At 37.0% G+C, this 23911-nt stretch overlaps 1 protein-coding gene across 1 annotated transcript in view; it reads left to right on the top strand.

Moving 5' to 3' along the window:
* Nucleotides 1-338: 338 nt before the first annotated feature.
* Nucleotides 339-23911, top strand: part of magixa (MAGI family member, X-linked a) — an 84819-nt gene continuing 61246 nt past the window's right edge. Inside the window, 6 exon segments of the mRNA XM_056463690.1 lie at nucleotides 339-645; nucleotides 11165-11271; nucleotides 11274-11316; nucleotides 11318-11378; nucleotides 11380-11452; nucleotides 16307-16423. Of these exon segments, the coding sequence (XP_056319665.1) occupies nucleotides 11175-11271; nucleotides 11274-11316; nucleotides 11318-11378; nucleotides 11380-11452; nucleotides 16307-16423 (391 nt within the window). The 5' untranslated portion in view covers nucleotides 339-645; nucleotides 11165-11174.

Raw genomic sequence — 23911 nt, forward strand, 5'->3', positions numbered from 1 at the left:
AATATACACTTAAAACGGAATTCAGGAGTGTCATCCAAAAGAAATTATTATTTTTTGTAGCTACATTTTGCCCTGTGCTTTTGATCTGAACGTTCGCGTTTCTAATGAGGAGCATGCAGTCCAACTCATTATCAATTCAGATCTGTCTTCTTGATTGAAGTATTTGGGTAAGGAGTCACGGCGCGTTCATGTATTCCCAGTCTCGTTCAACGCCGTCCAATCGCCTCCAACCATAGGCGGTCCGATCCGTCCCTGTTTCACACCGCGTCCCCTCCCCGTGCCTGCCTCCTCCTCCTCCTCTCCTCCCCTCCGCTTGGCTGCCTTATCATCGCTTCCTTATTGCCAAACCTGCAAAGACAGGGCTGTACTGAATGCAGCGTAATTTTGACCCATGTTCCATTAGCTGAGCGGCCCCGAGGGCACGAGGCTTCCGCGCGGGACTGTAATGCTACACTGTCCTCCCTCTCCGGCCAGTTCATCCTCCTCAGCAGCGCAGAGCAATGGACCTGAAAGCGTAGCGCTCCTCCAGCACAGCATATCTGCAGTCACCTGCGACTCCAATTGGCAATCAATATTGATAGAGTATTTGTAAGGATTACAGCCATAAGGCAACACGTCGCGGGGGGGAAGGCTGGAATTATGAAGGTATGTCACACAGACCGCCGCATTACCGCTTGGCTGACCATCCGACAACACTGCCATATGCTTTTGTCCATTCGTTTCTGTAGGTGTACCCGCGAATTCCATTATGTCCTTGCGTGGCGACTGATGCCAGGGGAGCCAATTTGCCTTTGCAGCATTTAACGCCGCGCACGCTCTCCTTGTCAGCGGCTTTGTTTTGTCAACTATCTCTTCCCTCGCGTTACATTTCAAGTCAGCGTGTGCGGCACGTTTCTGCGTTTAATCAAAAATGCTCGCGTGAGAAGCGCGTCTCAGACAACAATAGCAGTACATTTGCGCGAGCGCGTGAGTGAACTGTTGGTCCGCGTAGTAAAACAGCGGCCTCGCGCACTCCTGTTTGGAGGCACATCGTGTAGCCCTTGTTGGGTTTAAATGAACGTGGCTGTTTTCTCCCCTCCATGTGTGTGAGAGACAAGGAAAGTGTACTAGAGAGTGTGTGAAGCGACAGAGCAGGCGCTGAGGAAAATGTGTCAGACCAGTTGCGACTCTGGGTTTTGCGGTGATGTGAGGATTCATAGTCCACTCTGCTGGTAAATAATGACCATTGCAGTCATTGGCTGGACGCGCGCAGTCCCTCTCGACACCATCATAACCCTCCACAGCGTTTATGGCCACACTCATACGCATATCAGGGTGGTTTATTAGGGTTGTGAGTGTGAGAGCTCGGGCATGTTGTGAGCAGATATTGTAGTTGCTCGTGTCCGTGAGGGATTCTGGCAGTGCATGTGGCATTCAATGTCATTCTAGTATTCTAATCTAATATTACACAGAAGTACAATGACATTTAATTTAGATTTAACAAATAAAGACACGTTATGTTGAAGATAGACTAAAATATCTATATACAAATGCAAGAGAATGTAGGGGAGATAATTGGTCATTAATAGTGTGGTATGTATTGCACATGACACTACGGATGAGGTCATGGTCATGTTTGGTCATGTTTAATCATCACAAGCAAGGATATTAAAATAAAGCACTAAAACATTGTTTTACACAAATATAATATATTTAAGTATAGGTCTTACATCAGGTGTGTGAGCATTAAGCAGGGATTTATTATTTAAATATTGATGCAGTTTATTTTATTATGATATTGTGCTTATGTTTTTGTTATATTGATATTTTTCTGCTCCCATAACTCTGTGACTAGTTGTTCTCGAAAATATAAACAGATATTTCAATATAATGTTAATGGATACTTTCGATGTGAATTTATGTTTGGAGTTTTTACTGCAAATGTCACATCCATAACGCTGGAATTGCTCTCTGCCCAGTGACTGCAGAAGAAATGTAGCTATGTAGGTAATTCTTTGATTGTTCATTCTCTCTGTTCATTAAATAATTTTAAAAAGATTAGATTTTATTCAGATTTGGTTAGTTGCTGTAACAATCACCAGCGATCTAGGTGCTGTAGATCGCTGGTGAACTACACACACATCACATGAACTACGAGTTCGGTTACATCTGTGATGGGAAATGATGAAATGGAGATCCAAATGCAGTCCAGTGGGTTTATTGTTAAGTGCAGAAAATCAAGAATGATAACATGACAAAACATGACAAACAAAAACAAGCTAATGAATAACAAACCAAACCTGGGCACTAGGCATGGGACGATAACCATTTTCAAGGTATACCGCGGTTTGGAAAAGTCAAGGTTTTAAAACTGCCAACAATTTCTGCTATGGTATATGTAAGATTTCTTTAAGTTTTTTAGGACAACAGTATCTCAAGCGGTAGAAAGTATCCAAAAATGCCGTTGTACATTGTAAAGAAATCTGTGTTTTAGAAAGAGAGCAATATTCATTGAAATTATTTAGCATGACATGTTTATGGTTCCAAAATATTTGAAATGTTTCTCAGCATAAAATATATTGTGTTATTAGGAGAAAGTGTTAGCTTTTTACCCAGAAATTTAAAAAGAGCATATTTTAGAGAAGTAATCACAATACCATCAAACCGTGATATTTTTATCCAAGGTTATCACACTGTCAGAATCTCATAGCGGCCCATGCCTACTGAGCACACAAAGACATCACAGGGGCAACTAAGAAAACAACTGACAATAAAGGGCTAACAAAATCGGGTATAAATACACAAAAAACGATTAACTAAAGCTGACTGGCAGTGGACATAATTAATAACCAAGACAACCAATGGAGAACTAACGTGAAGGGTGTGACACGATTAAACAAAACTAAAACAAAACACAGTTACAGTTGCCTAGTCTATACTCTTTCTGCCAGGACATTATCCATTATTTTCACAGACATTTCTGTCAACTTTCTTTGTTGACACACATCGCTGGTAAATAAATAATAAGGAAAATCCCATTATATTAATATGGTATGTTATGCCCTTTACTAAGTTATCTAACATTTTTTTATAGTGTGCGCTAAATGTTTAATGTGCAGAATAGCTACAACTGAAATAAAATTAATATAAGCTAATAGTCCATTTTAAAGAAGGAAAATATTGATTATTATATTATTATGAAATTATGATTATGATTATTATTATTATTATTATTATTATTACACTGTTCAAACTACTTACAGTATTTAAAATGAGCTGAAACAACACAATTCTTCAGGGATTTTTTGGGACAACTTGATTGTTTTATGTTCAATCCACTCAAATTTGTAAAAATGTATAAGTTAACTTAATTCCTTCATGTGGTCTCAGCATAAATTGATTGTGTGAAACCCTGCATTTTTTTACAGTGTTTGAAAATAACACACTTAAACTGGAATAAAAATTAAGACTAATCAAAATCTAAATAGTAAAAACTAAAACTTTAATATAATTTCAGTGGTATTAAAATAACACTAGCCTCCAAAGTCAACATTACTTTTCGCACCTACACAATTTAGTCAATATATATTAATATTGCTAAACATTTATTGGCATGACAACTGAAAGTTAATGTCGCTGAACAACACTAAACATTGCGCACACATACTTTCATTCTTCGCCATTCTGAATACAATAAAGTATGTAAAAATCCCAACCACTGACCACTTTCACTTGCTACGACTGCACAACTGCTTCCCTAAGTCACTCTTCAAAATCTCACTCCATCTTTCCCTTCAGGAAACACAATTTCATACCTCTTCTGCTCTTCTATCCTCTGCCCCTCCTCTTATATTTACTTGTTACTCGCATAAAGGCTGCTATAACACGAAGGTTATAGACTTGAATCAACAGCCAGTAGTGTCGTTATGCAAATGAGCAAGCACAGGTGTGGATTGTGTGGGTATCCATATGTATGAGCATGTGGGCAGGTGCCTTGAAGTTTCATCTCCAGCATACGTAGTGGACTTGTAATGTGTCTGTTTTTCAGTGAAACTACACTTCCAGTGGCTTAACAATGAGAAGCAGCTGATGTTGTTTTGTTTGATCGTGGGAGTTGTAGTTCTAAGCTAATATGACTTTAATCATGTTGACATGACGTCCAGCTTGACCTCTTTTGACTGAAGAGATTTCTTCCGAGTTCCAGATTGTTTGTTTTTGTTCAGGAAGAGCCTTGACTGCTGATGTGGAGAAAAAAAACCCAAACCCCCTGGCTCTTCATCGCCCTGAACGCTTTAATGGTTCAGCACATAACAGCAGACCGGTGTACCTGAGGCTCTTTACACAGTAGCGAACCGCAGTATAATGCCGCAGAGAGATTTTAAACATGTTCAGGAGTGACTTGATCTCATTTGGAAATGGTGGAGTTTTGATTGACTGACCACATTCAGCCTAATAAAGCTTGTGTAGACATTTATTTAGTTTTAGCTGGTTTAAAATGAACTGACCTGCCTTAAAGTGCTACAAACCACTTTGAATCTAGCTGGAAGACGAAAAAAAAAGTGGTTTAAGATGTATTTTTCTGTCCCCCAGAGAACAGGGTGATGATGTGTAGTCTTGTGTTTCACTGATTTTTGGAGCTTGAGTTAATGTTCAGTTCTACAGTACAATGAGATCAAGACGTCCCGTAATGATTAGCTTCAAAGAGAAAGCAGAGCGCTAGAAATCGTATTTAATTCTTCTCTGATCTTCGATCTTATTGCACAGCATGAACGATAATTGATGTGAAAAATGCTGTGTTAGATGTCGACAAAATCTTTTAGCCTGTTAGTGAAGCTCACACCCAAATATCTGATCTCAGAAATTCATCCGCAAAGCTTTGATCTACATCCCACTTTTTGGCCCAGTGACATCTAGACCTTTAGTTTTCAATTAAAGCTGTTCTTGATTTGAGTCTGTTTATCGACTCACCTGAAGAACCAGGATTTATTTTCTCTCTGCACTTCATCTTTGACTGACTGCCTCAGAGTCCATATGAGTTTGTCAGCCAGTGTGTTTGTGTTTAAGCTCAAACATGTTTATTTTAAACTTTAAGTAAATTGTTATACTGCAGCTAATCCAGATTTTCTTATGCGCAGTGCAAAACGTTAGGTCATTTACACAACTGGTTAAAAGTTTGTTTTTGTAAGATGCTCATTTGATTAAAATACAATAAAACAGGAGTGAAGTATTATTATGATTTAAAAGAACTGTTTTACATTTAAATATATTGATTTATTTATGCAATGGCAAAGCTGAAATTTTAGCAGTCATTGCTCTAGTCTTCAGTGCTGAGCACATGACCCTTCAGAAATCCTTCTGGAGTGCTGTTGTGGTATTTTAAATCCACTATGAATGTTGAAAACCACAGCCACAGTCATATCACCCCTGCAGCCCATGACTGGTTACTCACTGAAGCTAAGCAGGGCTGAGCCTGGTTAGTACCTGGATGGGAGAGCACATGGGAAAACTAGATTGCTGTTGGAAGTGGTGTTAGTTAGGCCAGCAGGGGATGCTCAACCTGTAATCTGAGTCCTAACGCCCCAGTAAAGTGAAGGTGACACTATACTGTAAGTGAGCGTTGTCTTTTGGATGAGACGTTAAACCTAGGTCCTGACTCTCTGTAGTCATTAAAAGTCCCATGGCACTTTTCATAAAGAGTAGGGGTGTAACCCCTGTGTCCTGGCCAAATTCCCTCCATCGGCCCTTATCAATTATGGCCACCCAATCATCCCCATCTACCAAAGTGGCTCTATCACTGTTTCTCCACTCCACCTATAGCTTGTGTGTGGTGAGCGCATTGGGGCCGCTGTTCTGTGGCTGCCATCACATCATCCAAGTGCTGAGACCACCCCTCATGATTGTGAAGCACTTTGGGTGTATGGCCATATAAATACACATTATATTACAAAACAGCTTTTGTTGGTTATTATTTTTTGCGCAAGTAGGCATAAGTAGGGTTAAAAAAGAAAATGAAAACTTATTCAACAAGGAAGCATTAAATTGATCAAAAGTGACAGTAAAGACTTGATTTTTTTTTTAAAAAGGCTGCTCTTTTCAACTTTCTAGCACTGTATTAGAGAGATTTGTGAAGAGCAATGTAATTACAGACTTTCAGAAATCCTAAACTTTGACTGGTATGGTGTCAGTTTGATTGGATAAAAGCATCTACTAAATGAATGCCTGTAAAAGTGTCATGCTGCACACTCACCCCATCAAAGATTTCCCGGTGCTCAAATACAGTTGTCTTAAAAAAAAGACACTAAATGGCTTCAAAATGCATCCGATGTGGGAACGTTAAAAGCATAATTCACCTCAAAGGAAAAAAATTGTCATGATTACTCACCTGTTACTTGTTCCAAATCTGTTTGAGTTTCTTGAGTTTCTATTTAACAAAATAAGACATTAAATTGAAGAAAGCAGGAAACCTGTAACTACTGACTTCCATAGTGTTTGTTTTTTCTACTACAAGAGTCAGTGGTTACAGGTTTTCAGCTTTCTTTAAAATATCTTCTGTAGCATTAAACAATAATGAAACTCAAAGGTTTGGATCCATTTGAGGGTGAGACAATAGTGAGTGCTTTTTCATTTTTAGTTAAACTGTCCCTTTAACTGTCCTCTCAAAAGCTCTTAAAAACACAAGCAGTTCCTTTTGTTTTGGGCTATGAGTTCTTTATTCATAAGTGAGATGGGGTGGCAGTTTTGGGCACCTTTCCAAAGTACTTAATCAATTATTCTCAACTTCTCAGCGGCCCACGAACACTCAGCATGCATATGTAATGCGGAAGATGCAAGCAAGGATTTAATCAGAGAGGGAGCGGGCTTTAGATCTTGCTAAAATACACAGATGTCATGCAGCAGTGATATACTCGAAGAAACTTGCCTCAGACTGGAGTGTATGTCTGACACATGAAACACCATCCCAGAGGGATCCCACAACCGCAGCGAACAAAGTGGTAGACAAGATCCAGATGCATATTTAAAGCTAAGTTATATATTAATCTTGAATCCTAAGTGCTGAGTCGTATTTTACCTACACACACACGCTTATATCACATTCACACTCTGCTGAGCGTGTATGTGTGTGTGTGCGCTCAAGTGAGGTGCGAACACACTGCGGCAGGTTTGGATGGACTTTGATACCGAGCGTTTGAAGTGCTCATGCCACTGTTTGCATTGAGTTTTTAAGGTGACTCGGGCTGCTGTTTCTCCACAGCTCCAGGCAGAGTCTGTACGACCTGAAGTTGTAACTTTCTCGCTCTTTCTGTGAGGTAATGGAAAAGACCCGCAGAGCCGGAATGCACGGTCTCCTCTCCTCCCCTCCCTGAGTTTACTGCAATGGTGGAGCTGTAACTATATAACTGTTGGTATTGTCTGTTTAAACAGTCAGCCGCCCTCCTCCTTGCTGATGCATATCAGATGATGCATTAACTAGTGTGTGATCTTTGCACTGTAGGGTTGTTTTCAGATGAGCAAATTATTTCGTTTTGATTTTTGCTTGCAAGTTTTTTTTTTTATTGTTAGCATGTTGGTGATTCATATCTATACTGAGTTGCTATATGGCAAGCATACAGAGAGAGAGACCGCAGGAGAGAGAGAGGCCTTCTGCAGCCAAACCTGATGCGTAATTTGGCAGATCCTCCGAGATGCTGATGCGTTTCCTGTTTTTTTTTTTTTACTTTAGCATGTTGAATGGAAATTCCCGTAGAGTTTTGATGGTGAAAATGTGTAAATTTTTGCTAGCTGAATCGTTGACACCTGAAATAGATCTATGCATTTTTAATGAGCCCTCGTAAATTGTGTTTGTGGATGAAATCACCCCCCACTGCGTTTTGACCATCTGTTTGCTTGTTTTGTTTCAATTTGGAGACTCGTATCATGTGTTTAGCTTGTGGAATACCACTGGGACTCACGTAAATGTGTTTGCGAAAGCCCTCGACTCTCGTTTTTTTTGCTGTTAGAAGAGTTATGGGATGCATTTTCTCATTTTGCATGTAAATGCGTTTCATTCTTTTGGTCACAGTTAAAGTAGACTGTTTGGCTGGATGAGTTGGTTTACAGAAAGGTGCATTAAAATATCACTTTGTTTATAGCTATTAGTTGGGCCTTCAGCCACATGATCCTTTAGAAATCATGCTAATGATTTATGCTAATGTAAAATGCTAATTGACTTGATTTAGTAAGATTTATTATTAGCAATCTTACGATCAAAAATTGTGCTGCTTGCCTTTGTGGAAACATTTTTTTTCTTTTTTTTAAAGATTCAAGGCACCCTGGAATACTTTTTTTTTTTTTTTAGATTTTAACAGATTGGTGTGTGTTGACCATCAGTTAAGACAACATTAGCACCTATTAGCTTTATCATTTGGAAAACTGGATAATTTTGAGCTTTTGTCAGCTAATTTCATCTTCCGGGTTTAAAATAATTTTTGGGGTGGGATAAAAATCTGTGACGTACAGTAGCGTGCATCTGCTAGTGGAATGATGACGCGTCGGTTTATTATTATTATTATTATTCATAGCTGAGTTTTCTTATCCTAGGAGAAGACCCTGCTTCTTAATTATTCATGAGAGCAGGTGCTTTCTGAAGGCAAGGCAGACCTGCAAAGCTGTGAGACCCAATGACTGGGTGACTGGCTGTCCACTTTGTCTTTTATCAGTCGAGTTCGTTACCATTCAGACACATCAGCTATATCTGTGCTGCTGTTCGCCTATTTTTAAAAACCTCCGGATTACCGGCAGGGCTAATGGTTGAAATAGATAGGGAAAGAGATCTGCTGCACTGCTATCCACTGTGTCTACATTTAGACCCGGGGATTCAGGAGGAGAGAAGTCCTGTTCATTTATATTGTTTATATAAACACTGTTATCTTAATAATGATATAACAAATTATATATGAAAATTACAAATAACCAAATGTAGCAGGAAAATTAAATTACTTACTGTTTATTTCTTTACATTTGAACTTTATAAACTATAAATCATGGGTCTCCTCATGATTTGTGTCTCATTTTGAGGCCAACTGACAGTTATTCGCTCCCCTCTTTCCCATGAGCTCCACTCCCATCTCGGAGCATTCTTATAAAAATTCTGAAGTAGATTTGAACCGAAGAGGGGGTTTCACTCCCTTTAAGAGAATATAGTTGAATAAAAATTTTATGTGACAAATTCTAAACAAACTGTACAAAAAAAAACCAAGTATTCCATACATTTTGAAATAAACCATTGAGGATAAAACTCAATAAATCCCTGGGCTTGTTTCCATTATGTTCTTCGCTGTTAAAAAAAACAGTTATGGCCAGCAAAATACATTTAATGCATAAACAAACAGTATCTCCACATTTTAAAACAGGAACAAAATTATTCACAATACAATAACATACAAAAACCCATCATTATCCACCATGCAAACTAACTATCCTCATCAAACAAACCATCTTATGATTGCTATTTTTGAGTTAAATTGCAAAAGAACATTATTTTGGTCACTTTAACGTGCTTCTGCTGCATAAAAGTAGTGATTAAAAGTCTATCTCTGAACTACTGAATGATACTTAAATGCATATACATAGTTATTTTAGGTTAACATTGCACCACTGTTATGAAACATGATATTGCACAAACAATGAAGGTGTTTGAGGCTTAAAGTCATTTCAAAATTAGAAGTTGATCTTCTAAACCAGCGGTTCCCAACAGGGGGGGTTCGGTCCTCGAGGGGGCCACAGCGAGCTCTTGGTATGCTGCGTCATATTTAAAGGTTTTTTGTCAGTGGACATTGGCCTATATGCACACGGACTTTTAATTTTAGCCAGGCAGCCCAAGGGCTTCTGGCGAACTGTCTTTCCATTAAAAAATTGTCAAGTTTAAGATCTGATTTCTGTTAGATATACAATATGAAGTGGGTCTCAGATCGGACAAGAAGCACTGCATTGAACTACAGTACATTTCCCCCCGCCATGTCTTTAAAATATGACATTTATTTGACCCAAGTATTTTAAATGTAATTTCTGCGCTAGCCTGTTGCTACTGACGGCGCTAGTGGTTACAACAGTCTTTCATCTCGTTTTAACGCTTGAACAACTAAATGAATGCTTAAGTCTGTTAACTGAAAGTATTGTAATTACATTACAACATCAATGTCTGTAAATCTTGAAATTGAAAATTGAAAATAGTCACATTAAGCTTTCAACGGAAGTTTATCGTTGGCTTTAAAGCTCTAGCTGTGCAAAGAGCCCATTAGGAGATAGAGATATATCGCCTTAGTTCATTTCATCCCCTGGCTGACCAAAAAATATACAAATTTGTAATTTGTAAGTTGCACTGATTCGCCTTCAGCAGCTAATACTAATGACTCAAACATACTGGACCCAGGTGAGGAAGCTCCAAACATTTCAGGTTGCAGCTCTAGCAATACTGAAACACGAACATGCAGGAAATACCAAGATAGTTACCTGAACTATGGTTTTGTTCCATTTTCACGAATAAAGAGTCCCTGACCCAGCCACAGTGCTTTATCGGTGCCAAAGTTCTTGCTAACGAATGTATGAGGCCATCCAAATTAATAAGACATTTGCAGACGACTCATCCCCAATACCGTAACAAGCTCAGAGCATTTTTGCAAGGCAAAAGAATTGACACACACCCAAAATGAGATGAGCGACATCAAAGCTGCTGACAAGAAACTTTAAACAATTTGGCGACTAATTTAGGGCCAATAGAAAGGCCAAAGGCTTACGTTTTTAGTTACGAATGGCCTATTGATGTTTTGCTTTTATATTTTACAGTAGGCTATTATTTGTGCATAAACATATCTAGATATAGTAATAACACATATCGTTTGTTTGAAAAACAACATTTTTTTGTCATCCTTACTGCAAAACTTATATAAGCGATAATATCATTAAATGTTGAGGGGGGGCCTTACAATATTTTCCGGGGGAAAGGGGGTCTCAGGCAAAAAAATGTTGGGAACCACAGTTCTAAACTGTTCACCTGTAATAACACAAGATAATTACAGTCTCATTAGCAAAAGGGTAAAATTATTCAATGGATGGAGCATCTGACATGTGAAAACCTTGTTATTTTTCCAGCAAAGAACATTAATTTTTAACTGAATTGCCTGACCAGTGTTTTTCCTCTTTCTTTCAGCGCTGTCAACATGTCTAAGGCCACTGTTAAGAAGCTGCACTGGCGCTCAAAAGTGCAGGAGAGCTTCGTCCCGCTGGGCGGAAGGCTAGGGAGAGCTTGGCGTGCCATTGGGGTGGTGCAGATATGGGAGAGTTCCCGTTTGTTACTGCAGCACTGGGGAGGAGCCACTGTTGGTGACATCATCCTAGAGATTGGGGGAACACCTGTCCTGGGACTTAACTTTAGGAGACGTCAGAGGGGTTCTCAACTCATGTCCACATCCCATTCGGATCAAAACCGTCTCTCCAGGTACTTTAATCATTGCTAGAGCAACTGTCAAATATGTGTTTGAAAAAGATACAATAGTCCGAAAACTAACACTGTGTCACCATTTACTCACCCTGATGTTGTTTTAATCCTGTTTTTTCACACTTTTTTTAATATAATGAGAGAAAATTATGATTGAAATTACAAATTTTCTTAGCTACATACACTATTAAAAAGTGATTAGTGACTACTTTAAAAACTAGACTAAACTCATTGCCATATAATATTAACTTAAAAACTTACTTCCTCGCAGGGCCGTTTATATTAAGGTTGATATTTAGCCACACCATGTTGGTATTTCGTAACATCTAATTTTTACAAGGTGGGTCGTTAGCCCAACGCTCAACTCCTACCCTGGAGAACCAGGACATACACACATACACCTTACGGGCAAATTTAGCTTACCCAATTCACCCATAGCGCATGTCTTTGGACTTGTGGAGGAAACCCACACGAACACTGGGAGAACATGCAATTCCACACAGAAATGGCAACTGACCCAGCCGGGACTCGAACCAGCGACCTTCTTGCTGTGAGGTGACAGCGCTACCCACCGTGCTGCCCCAACTAATAAACTATGTGCATATTATAAATTAAGTCAGGTTTTTTGTAGTAAATCAGGTTTTTAAAACGATGGCTTTCCTCCTTTTTTAAATAAAGTAACTAATGCTTTTTCATAGTGTAGAGATTTTTTAAACATGTCTCATATCTCATGTTTTAAGTCTCGGTATCTCGATCAGTCAATTTGTAAATAAATTCTATACTGAATCAATGAAAAATCTATTAAAAAAAGTATAAAGAGTCAAATGATTAACTATTTTTTTTCATATATAAAAATTTTATATACAAATAGGGTTGCATGGTTGAACGATACTTGGTAGCACCCAATACTATGGCTCCGAAATACTGGCGGTGCCACTGTAACAGTAGTATCGTCATTACATTTGTGCCAGCAACTAATCAATAGACCACTTTATTTAACTTTTATTTTAACTGTCTGCATACGGGTCATAGTTTGCTACTGTCATGACAGATCATATGGCGTGATCAATGATTTATTTATTTATTGATTATTATTGTTATTGCAATAACAACAGAGAGTCACATTATATGTACAAAAAAACCCCAGAAAGTCTGTACAAATAATACGTTTTCAATAACAACTGAACAACTGAATTGAATTTTTATATTATGACATATAAAATATAGTATTTCTGACAATTTGCTTTATTTCCTAGATTGAGTTAGATTAATACAGTATCGCGATACTACTTGGTATCCTGATGCTTCAGCTGGTATTGTGGCATGGCCAGAATTGATGGTATCATGACAAACCTAATATATTAACTGTAATATCTGGTAAAAAGCTATTTTATTGCTTCAAAAGGCTTGGAATGTATTAAATAAGTAATAATTCTATGATAATTTATGATGCTCTTTTATCATTTTGGTTAAAAGTATTGGCCATTTATGCTTTTAGATTTTGTTTACTTTAACTGTTCTCTTCAGAAATTCGCTTTTAATATTTCACTATCTTACTTTACAATCTTATTTGTGGGTGAGCAAATACTGACACACTGTAATGCTTTGCTTTTAGATAAATGGTCTTTAAAACAAACATGATTAAGCTGAACTAACCTGAATATGTCACCCTCTTTGGAGGCGTAACAACCTATTGTGGGCTTTTCTGAGAATCTCATTGGAAATTTCAGTAACTTTCTGGTTCATGGGACACCTCTGCCTTGAGGTTAAACCTGTGACCTTTTCATCACTGGCCCAGGTCTCTGCTCACAAGGCATCTACAGATGCTTTTTTTGTTGTTAAAATGGGTTGTATTTTTCTGCATTTTGTTGCACTTATTCGATTAAATACTTAAGAGCCTTATATATTTTGACAGTATTTAGCCCTGAGTAGATCACAGTGTTGACATGTTGCCCACTAGTGTCATTCTCCCTGTGGATTGCATTATCCTAATGTAACCTGCCTGAATATGTCAAGCTCCAAATTCTCCATGGGGATTCAATTTACTATATTCATGTCTAGCATCTGCACGATAGTGTCATGAATTTTTAGTTGTTCTTGACACCATTAATGAATGCTTAATGAAGGCGTTTTCACTCTCTCTGATTTGTCAACACGTCTTAAACTAACAAGAATGTTACCTCAGGGTTTATTTTGTGAGATACAGCAATAATTTGTGTAACAAATAAGGGGGTCTTTTTAAAAACAAAACTATCTCTGAAGCATTTTTTTAGGGATTGAATGGTTGTGAAAAAGCAGCTGTAGAATTTTTGGAAACATAATAGTTATTTATGGAAATAACCAAAGGTGAAAGAAATGTAATTAAACAAGACAAACAAATACGATACACTTTTGTAAATACTATAAAATTGATAATAAGTAATGTTAGCATGTTTCAAATAGTACAAAATCAACATATTAGAATTGTTTCAGAAGGATTGTGTGGACACTGAAGAAATTCTGCAAAGATATTGTTTTAGTGCTTTATTCAATTAAGTTCATTGCTTTTGAATGATAATGTCATTTTACACTGTGTCTTTCTAGCAATATTTTCTTTTTTTGCTCCATCACTCATTCTGCTAAATTCCGAAAACGTAGTTATTAGCTAAAGTGGCGGATGTGAAGTGAACTTATTGTAACTTACTGCTTGTATTTGCTGGAGAGTAAACATGATCCAACGCCTCAATATACTTTTTTTTTATTCTTTGAATTGAATTTTTTAAATATCTTTGCAGCAAAATACTGATCATTCTGTTGGTGACGACATTTAAATGAATACTCATTTTAAATTGTGATGTAATATATCGCAGCAAATCAAAAATGCTCAATATACTGTATTTTCATTACATCCTTATCTTTTGAGGGGATATATGACTAATTTGAGTGTGTAAGCATGTATTGGTGTCGAAGCTCTACACACACCAACACCAATGCATGGGCACTACTGTATATTAAACACAGGCCAACACAAAAAAGGGGACTGTTGGGAAAAAGGAATATATTTTAAACATATTTTGTCTCTTTTTCTTTTCATTAAACAACTGTATTTATTTAGCATAAAGGTGATATATTAATTGAGCTTCTTCTGTTGAGTGTTAAATGCTTTGCATACTAATGAAGCAGTAAATGAAGCTGATAGAAATGCAAAGGCCTGATTGTCTAAAATTAACTTGAGCTCTGCAGCTCTGCAGCTCTTTCTTCCTGTCAGAAGAAATGTCCTTTTAATGTTGTGTAGAGAATTAGTATAAAAAGAGGACGTATGTATGGGTGCGGCCAATGGAGGATTGAAGAATGATTGACAAGTGACGAATTCCAGTAAACTCCACCTGTTAGTATCAGCTGCCTATATAAGTTGAAGTCAGGAAATGAAATGGGTTGCGCACCTGAATGTAACTTTTGAATTGCATTGAGAATAACAGAATTCTGTGAATCGAATTATTCATTTGTATTCAATAATTTACTAATATTTTTGACATTGAAGAAAAACCTCTCCTGACCTTTTTTATTGAACACGCATGGAATTGATTAATTATTCCAACACTTTCCTTATGAAATTTCAGAGACTAATTTAAGGTTTCTGATCATTCAAAGTCAAATATTTAATGTGTAATACAGTCTACATGAAGGGTCCTATTATGTCCTTTTTACAAGATGTAATATACGTCTCTGGTGTTCCCACAGTGCCTCTGTGGAATTTATGGTCAAAATATTTCACAAATTATTTCTAATTACCATGATGGTAATGTTCCTTTTTGGGTGGAAGCAAAAACTTTGTGTGTGTCTCTTTAAATGCAAATGAACTACTAATCATTTCCAGAACAGAGTAGTGCCTTTACCAATGCTCCCGATACTCTGGCAACAACAAACAAAACATCTGCACCATTTAAAGCCTTGTCAGTTTAAACTCCGGAAACACATGCATATTTACTATTGAGCAGCTGGTTTTGTCCTTGAATCTAAACAGGTGGTAAAAAGTTGTGAGTATCCGTATATTAGATCTGAAAAAATGTGTAATTTAGGCTAATGCAGTCCTGTTCCCTTGAATAACACAAAATTTGATCATAATAAAAACATGTAAAGGTATCCTAATATCCAGATATCTACGCCAGGTCTCCACCTTCCCACAGTTGAGTGTTAGACATTAAGTGGATGTGATATCCCGCACTCTATTACTTAACCTCTCCGTAACTCTCTGCCCTGGTCGGCACCGATTGATCGCTGTCAGCATGAGCAGGGAGGAGCCCAGCACCCACGAGTAACGGGACAGGCAATCCCCGTCCACAATGCACAAAGACCATCAATATCCTGCGTGAAAGGAAGCTGGCTGTCATCTAAGGTCATAACGCACTTTAAAAAATGAATAGATCAGCGGGAAATGACTCATCGTACCTTTCCCATGAGTCCTTGAGGAGTCCATGTGTTGAGATTGCGCGCGGAAAGGACCACCGGATTATATTAAGTGCAAAAATCAATAGAGAGAAGGCGAGCGGGGAGGATAGGTCCTCGTTAGGGGCTCCGCAGTGCTTGTTTGTGACAACAGCACACTGACCTTAGAGACTTCTGCAGTTGCAGTGCAGTTTCAGTGTGTGTGTGTGAGGTCTGAAGAGCTGCTGTGGAAATCTGGTATTACGAAGGGCTACTTTTTGGCTTCTGAACAGCGTTTCAACAGATTCATCTTGCCAGTTTACCTTTTCCTCATATTTCCATGGTGACAGCAGTGTGCTATTTGTGTTTTGGCAACAGTGTTGATATTACTAAGTGGTTGCAGATCTTTCCAACTCATTCATGTTCATGTGTTCTGTCTGTGATCTTCAGGCTCGACTCTCTGTAAGGATCTGAGACTTTACCTGAGCAAGTGCTTTACACCAGGATCCATGGACAGCCAACTCCAACAGGTCATACGGGAGAACCTCTACCTGCGTGCCGTGCCCTGTGAGTTATGCAAACATACAGTTTAATACAGTACTAAGGCTTATTAAAGATGATTGTCAAAAACCTGGGAGAACAATGTTTTAGATGGATTATCTGTAGAATTACGAAATCATAGTTATTAGCTACAGTGGTGGATGTTAAGTGACCTTATTTTAACTTATTGCTTGTGTTTGTGGAGACTGTAACATGATCCCAAGTCATCCAGGGTGCGTTTCCCAAACAACAACCTAACTCGTAGCTGAACTATCATAGCACGATGCATCGTTTGGGAAAAGAACGATGTAGTGATGAGTGTTTCCCAAAACTGTAGCTGCTTTGTCGCAGATCCATTGTTTGAACCACGTTGGTTATAACATAAAACGTCATAATGACGATCTAAATGGGATGGAGTAAAAAGTTCTTCAGAGAAAAACCTCATACTTTTTTTTGTGCAAATATATTGCTTACATGCAAACGCATAAAAAAAAATTATTTTAAATAAAACATGCAATAAACACGCATTTAATCACATATATATATGATATAAATCATTCAGGCTAATGGTTGTAATTTTTAGTAGCCAATTTATTAAGAAAAGAAAAAAATCCTACTCAATAATAATAATAATAATAATAAGAAGAAGAGAAGAGAAGAAGAAGAAGAATTATTATTAGTTAGTATTATGTTGTTGTTGTTATTTATTATTATTATTATTATTATTATTATTATTATTAATTTAGTATTTAATTCTATTATTATTATTATTATTATTAATAATAATAATAAAAATTTATTATTATTATTATTATTATTATTATTATTATTAATAATAAAAATTTATTATTATTTATTATTATTATTAGTAGGATATTGTTTGTTTATTTTTTAAAAAGTCTACTTTTACAGTTTGACACATTCAAACCACTATAGAAATCTTCTAACCAACAGGCCCATGTCATATACATTCAGATACGTTCTTAATTAATAACCTACTATAAATTAAAAGCATTAACGTACCCTATATATTTTAGTCTTCACGAGCTTTGGAGACGTAACGTAAATTCTGCTTTTAAATAATAGCTCACCTATTTTTCGTCGTGAGACATGGCTTCATTCAAAATGGCATGAATGTTTTTTTAAAGTACAAACGAAGGAAACGCAGTTGTCAATACGAAGATCACCTAAAACTGAACTGTAAAAAATACTTTGAAAGTAAATTACACCTAAGAGTGATGCCTTTAATGTTTTTTTAATCATTCCAAGTTTGAATGTTGGAACATTCTAAAGGAATAGGTCATAGTGGGATAATAGAACACAACCAGGAACTATGTTTCTATCTACAGCTCTAAAGGTGTAGTTGGAAACGTACAAGTTTGCCACGCAGTTTGCGAATGTTCGTTGGAACGATGGATTAAGGAAACGCCAAATCAACTAACTATGTTTGTATCAACGGAACTTGCAACCTTTGTTACCTAACTTATGGGTTTTTGGAAACGCACCCCAGGTCCGCGCTGAGTGTTACAACTGGACTTTCCAGAACCTTCACCGTTTTCTGCAACTTTTCCATTTTTATCATTGGTTTCGCTAATTAGATGATAATCTACCTTCAATTCATAAATTTCATCTTTAATCCCTTGAATAGCATTCAAAACGCCTTCGAATGAGATGTGAAAAAGTGCTTCATATCTGTGAGAGCCTTCATCACCTCATTCTCTTCATTTTATCATCATCTGTTAGCTTGGTGCTAACATTAGCTTCGTTGCCATTAGGATTTTCCTCAGTTGTATATGGATTCTTTCTTCTAATTCTATGTTTGGCCATGGTGAAGCAATATTCTTTGTGACCACGGGTGAACTTTGTCAGTTAAATATCTCAAAAAAGTGTCCTAAAATTTAAAATCTGGCCGTCTGTGGTAGGAGCATTGAGTTGTAAGATTGTCACGATACTGGAATTCGATACCAATCGGTACTGAAATTTGAAAAAACGTCCATTCCCCTCTAACATTTGATTTGCTATTGTGTTCACATGCTCAACAGAAATTACTGTGATTATTCTGATAATTCTGTTGGTGACAACATTTGAATAAAAATGTAAACACTCTGCACTCTTTCCTCTTAATAACAAAACGACAGTAGTGAGGAAATGGCAGTATAGAAAGCATCTAATGACAGAGATGTCAATATGTTTGCACAAGCTTTCAACTGTTGAGGTTATTAAAATTACACTTATGATATTTTGATGATCAGGCACATTCGTTACTGGTGTACAGTAAGACTATGTGATACTATAGTGTGAATTAATTCATATTTCTTTGCTCAGTGACACGGTGCGTGTGTTTATAGCTAATCTATATATGCTTAATAATGTGACAGAGCACATAGTCCTATTAAATAATTTTCCATTATAAGAGTAAGTTCGAATAGCATAGGCATAAATCGATCTGCACAGCTAGAATTTGCCCCTCACTGCGATTTGCCCACCATGTACAGTACTGTAAATGCATGAGCTTGATTTCTGCCAGTTTATTGAAGTGTGATATGTGACCGTATCTTCATTGTGGATTTACTATAAGCACATGCAGACAGAGCAAACAATTTGCTGTAAGCGAGAAGGAAATGTACAGCAAATGCAGACGCTTTCATGACCCAGAGAATTATAAAAATGTGTTCTCATCTCATCTCACGCAGCCGAAGTTGAAGTGCTGCAATCAAAATGCTGCATCGTGAGAGAATAATATATGAGCCATACGTTTCCTGCTGAATGTTGCAGTAGCCTTCTTTGGTTTTTAATGATTTATTGAGCATGACAGCTGACATAGCAAATGTACTTCGTTAGTCAAATGTACTTATCTTACGTTAGATACCCAAATGATGATGTGTTGATGTCACTAGGAAATAAATTGGTATAATAATGAAGTCTTGTAAAAGTGGGGTACTTGCATCGCTGGGATATTGATTTGATGTAAACTGTGACAATAGGTTATTACAATTAGCTGTTTTTTTATTTATCTGTGCATTGTTGTGCATGTAAACATTCTCACTGAAGGGCCCTGCCATACACCTGGTGCAATAAGGAACCATAAGGTGTTTGGCGCGATTTTGTTGCTATTTTCAGACCAGCGCAACAGTAAGTTTCACGTTTTGCACCACGTTGTTTAAATAGCAAATCCATTTGCACAACTTTGTGGCCTCATGGGTGTGCTGGTCTAAAATAGAGATGTGTTAAGGTGCATTGTCGGCGCGTTGCTATTTTGAGGTACTGAAATAGACTGCGCCATTGACCAAGTAAAAAGCTGGTCTAAATTCCAGCGCAAAGGGTGTTCGTTATGTGCCTATGTGGGTCCAAACACTTTCACATTGCCTAATACACACAGGATGAACAGCAATACATAAATATAAAAACCACCACCTCCAAGCCTTCTTCATGTCAGGGGGCTTTTTTTCAGTTTATTGCATTTGTATAATGTTACTATTAGTAGCTGATTACTTATTATATGCATATTTACATTTGTTTTAATAAAAACAAGTTTAGATTTGTCCACCTGTCAGTTTTTAGAGAGGTCTGTACCACCATATGGGCAAAAGAATAGGACGTGTTTGGATATAAATCAGTTTTTGGACCTCACTTCGTTATTATTGTTCATGTATTAATTTGCTGGAAATTAGAACTGAATTTAGAAATAGTTTTGAAACAAATATTTGTGCTAAACAAACGGAATTAAATATGTACGCTAATGGATGTCTTCAATGGAATGCATACAACCTTATCCACGAAAGTAAAGGAGTAAAGAGAAAGTTAAATGGAGGAGGCTCGTTCTTTATCCTCGCGCTGCAGATGGTTTGTTTAACTGTTTTCTCGCTTAGTTCAAGTGCTGTTAAATGCGCTAGTTCAAGCATTGAAGCGTTCACTTTTTCCTCTTACAAAGTCCGCCATGTAAATAGCAAATGCGCCATGGTGTGACCCAACTGACTCTTAAAGGAAATTTGAGATGAGAATCTGATTGGTTTAATGCATGTTATGCTCAAAACACACCTGTAACTCATCAACAGAATAAGAACAACCCTGTTAGACCATACACCAGATTATTTTTATTTTTCTGTCCTTAAAATACCAACAGTGGTACATGCCCTTAATGCTTTTGCGCCATGCTCTTTAGACTTTGCGCCTAGATTTTTAAAATAGAGCTCTATAATTTCTTTCAGCATTCCCTAAAACTACAAAATTGTAACTGCCTGATTTCTAAATAGAAACTCTTTTTTTATTTGCATAAACATCACATTCTTTAGATTTTTTTTTCCCAGCAAAATGTCTTTCAGATAAAAAACAGTCCACATGCTTTCTCATCTTTGAACATTTGTACCAAGCTGTTCACACATTAGCAATAAAAAAGCAACTAATGCATGAAAAATCTTGCATATGGTGCCTTTAGATATATTTGCTGACCGTCCTATGCTTTTTGCAGACAAAACTGGAAAGTATTCTCTTGATCTGGTAAACTGACTTGGTGCAACCTTTAGGAGTAAAAGCACAGTTTTTTTAATCACTCATCTAAAATCAAAGTCATGTTTACAAGGTACCGGACTGAACAAACAATTGCTTTTGAGGATGAAATAATCACTGGATTTGCCTGTGTTGTCATTAAAGGTGACATAGGCTTTATGCAGACTTCATTACACGAAGACAGATTTTCTGTTCAGACTAACAGCTGCATTCGTCATAGTAATAATGCAAACTTAACATACTGTAAGCTCACCATGTGGAAGACTTGATGGATGTTGTGCCAAATTATGTTTTCCACGAGGACGCTATCTGAATCTTACCACATTAGTCAATGCATAAAAGTGAATTACTTTAATGTGATTTCAAACTGCCTACAAAAGCAGGCGTGTGGAAGTTTTATTTGTACTGTTGAAAAATAGTATGTGAAATTCATTGGAAACTCTGATCACTGACTCTTTTTGCAATATTACTAATATTGTATGCCCAACATACAAACAAACAAACAAACAAACAAACAAACAAACAAACAAACAAACAAACCCAATTACAATACAAATTGTTAGATATCGTCATTTTTGTTTTGTTTTTTGGTTTACAAAAGGTGAAAAAATACTCTTAAAAAAAAATTGCTGTTTTACAGCTTTTTTTGCCAGCTGGGGTCCGAAGAAAAAAATAAAATAAAAATAAATAAATAAAAATAAGAGTAAAATAAAGGCCGTTAAATTACTGAAATTTATCGTAAAATAACAGACGGTAAATTACAGAGATTTTTTCCAGAAATTAAAATTTAAGGAAATTTCTGTAATTAAATGTTCGTTTTTTACAGTAAATGTCAGTAATTTAATGGCTGTTATTTTACTTTTTTTTTTTTTTATGGCACCCCAGCTGGTAGAAAAGAAAACCTAAAATAACGGATTTTTTTTAACAGTGTAACTAAATGCAGTCATTCAACAATCACAATCAAATGTTCAGTTACGTTTTCAATGTTGAAAGTAAATATTTACAATTAAACACTATTAGATATTAATAGTTAAAAACAAATAAAATTAACTTTATTAAATTAAATTAAATTAAATTACTAAAAAATACATCAATAATGGACGTCCCGGTGGCGCAGTGGGTAACACGATCGCCTTACAGCAAGAAGGTCGCTGGTTTGAGCCTCGGCTGGGTCATGTTACAATATGTTATGTATATAGACAGCAGGATGGGAGGATGTGACAGACCATGTACGGTTAGGTTGTGTTTTGTAGCGTGTGATGTCATTGTTATGCACATGCATGTGAAGTAAAGAAAGCACCGAGAAAACCTGCGTGTCTGAGATTCATTGTTTTATAGAGTGATAGTTGAGTATCAGAGTGAACTAAGCTTAAACAGGTCAGTTGGCATTTCTGTATGGAGTTTATAGACATGTGGTAGAGGTGAATTGGGTATTCGTAGTGTATGTATGAATGAGTGTGTATTGATGTTTCCCAGTGATGGAAGGGCATTCGCTGCGTAAAAACATATGCTGGATAAGTTGGTGGTTCATTCCACTGTGGCGACCCCTGATGAATAAAGGGACTAAACTGAAAAGAAAATGAATGAATGAATAAATTAATTATAAGGAAGGAGAATGCATCTTTTAAATGGAAGGCAAGATGTTAAGGGACTTAAAGTTATAAAACCTTGCCACTTTTTAAAGAAGGAGTTTTCCCAGAAATATTAAAGCTAATATTTATTTTGAGAAGCTATTCTGCTCTATTATAATATATAAATTCATTTTACAGTGCATACTTTTTCCATATATTAATCATAAGCAACTCAAGATTATTGAGTATAAAATGCCTCCCTGCTTCTACCGTACAAGGGCTTCTTGGCCTGAAATAAAGCTGAAGACCCCTACAGTAAAACAACTGCAGCAAAACACAGGCGCGCATATGGGAAATGAGATACTGTAATGCGCCAGCCAGCAAACGCATGCATGCAGTCTCATGCTTAATGCTCTCACAGAACTATAAACAAATCCAGTTTACAATCACATCAAACCTCATGCGGAGTCAAAGGTTCAGTCACTTTGAGGCAATGCAATGCACTTTAACCATCGCCATGGTAACCGTCATCAAATGTCACAGCAGTGCTCTCATTGTGAATGGCACTGTCCATATTTTTGCCTAGGCAACAAAACGGCAACTATTTTCAGAAAAGATTGCTTGCATTATTAATGTATAGCTCCTGCGGTATCAGGCTCTCATTCAGAATGCGTTTTAAGTTGTTCCGTTTGATACCGATTTTTGCCTGTTTCCTGCTCTTGAATCCCAGAGCTGCACATTTGTCTTTGTCTGCAACATGAGGTACCCTGCTGTGCCTTTCAGCACTCCTGTTCATGCATATACGCATAACGCATAAGCACCCAAACACAGATCTATTCACGCATCCTTGCGAACGCTACACTCAAGCACACTCATTTCATGCACCATTCACATGGCGTTTTATCTGTCGGTTCAGTTACATAGCCCGTCTAGTCAGACTTAAAGGGTTTCCCGAATAGCCACATTTATTTAAAAAAGTCATCATTATTTTGGCACCATAAAACAGCTCATTTTACTGTCACATCTCTGAATTCATTGCAGGCAATTAGAAGACTGTGAACTGTAAGATGCCCCTCTTTTCTGTTCTTTTGAAGATTAAATAGCACAGGTGTGTCAGTATAAAAGTACACCGGCTCTATTTAACCAGGTGCAAGAAGTCATGTTAAATGGTTAGGATATAGAGATACATTGGGGCTTTTAGAGTCAACTAAAACATTAAACTTACAGTCAACATTATTTACTTTTCTAAAAACATGTTCCTGGTTTTATTGTGTGTAATTCATCAGTACATGTTATTCCCAAGAGAAAAAAAAAAACAAATGTTTCCTCGTAATCTTTCATCAAGATGTAATAACTCTCTTGGCTGTTTTTTTTCTCCAGCTGACATCATAACCACTCTATATTTTAAACCACAACCACCTGGCTCTGTTCTGACATT

This window comes from Danio aesculapii, chromosome 8 (assembly GCF_903798145.1).
Source record: "Danio aesculapii chromosome 8, fDanAes4.1, whole genome shotgun sequence".
Taxonomy (NCBI): domain Eukaryota; kingdom Metazoa; phylum Chordata; class Actinopteri; order Cypriniformes; family Danionidae; genus Danio; species Danio aesculapii.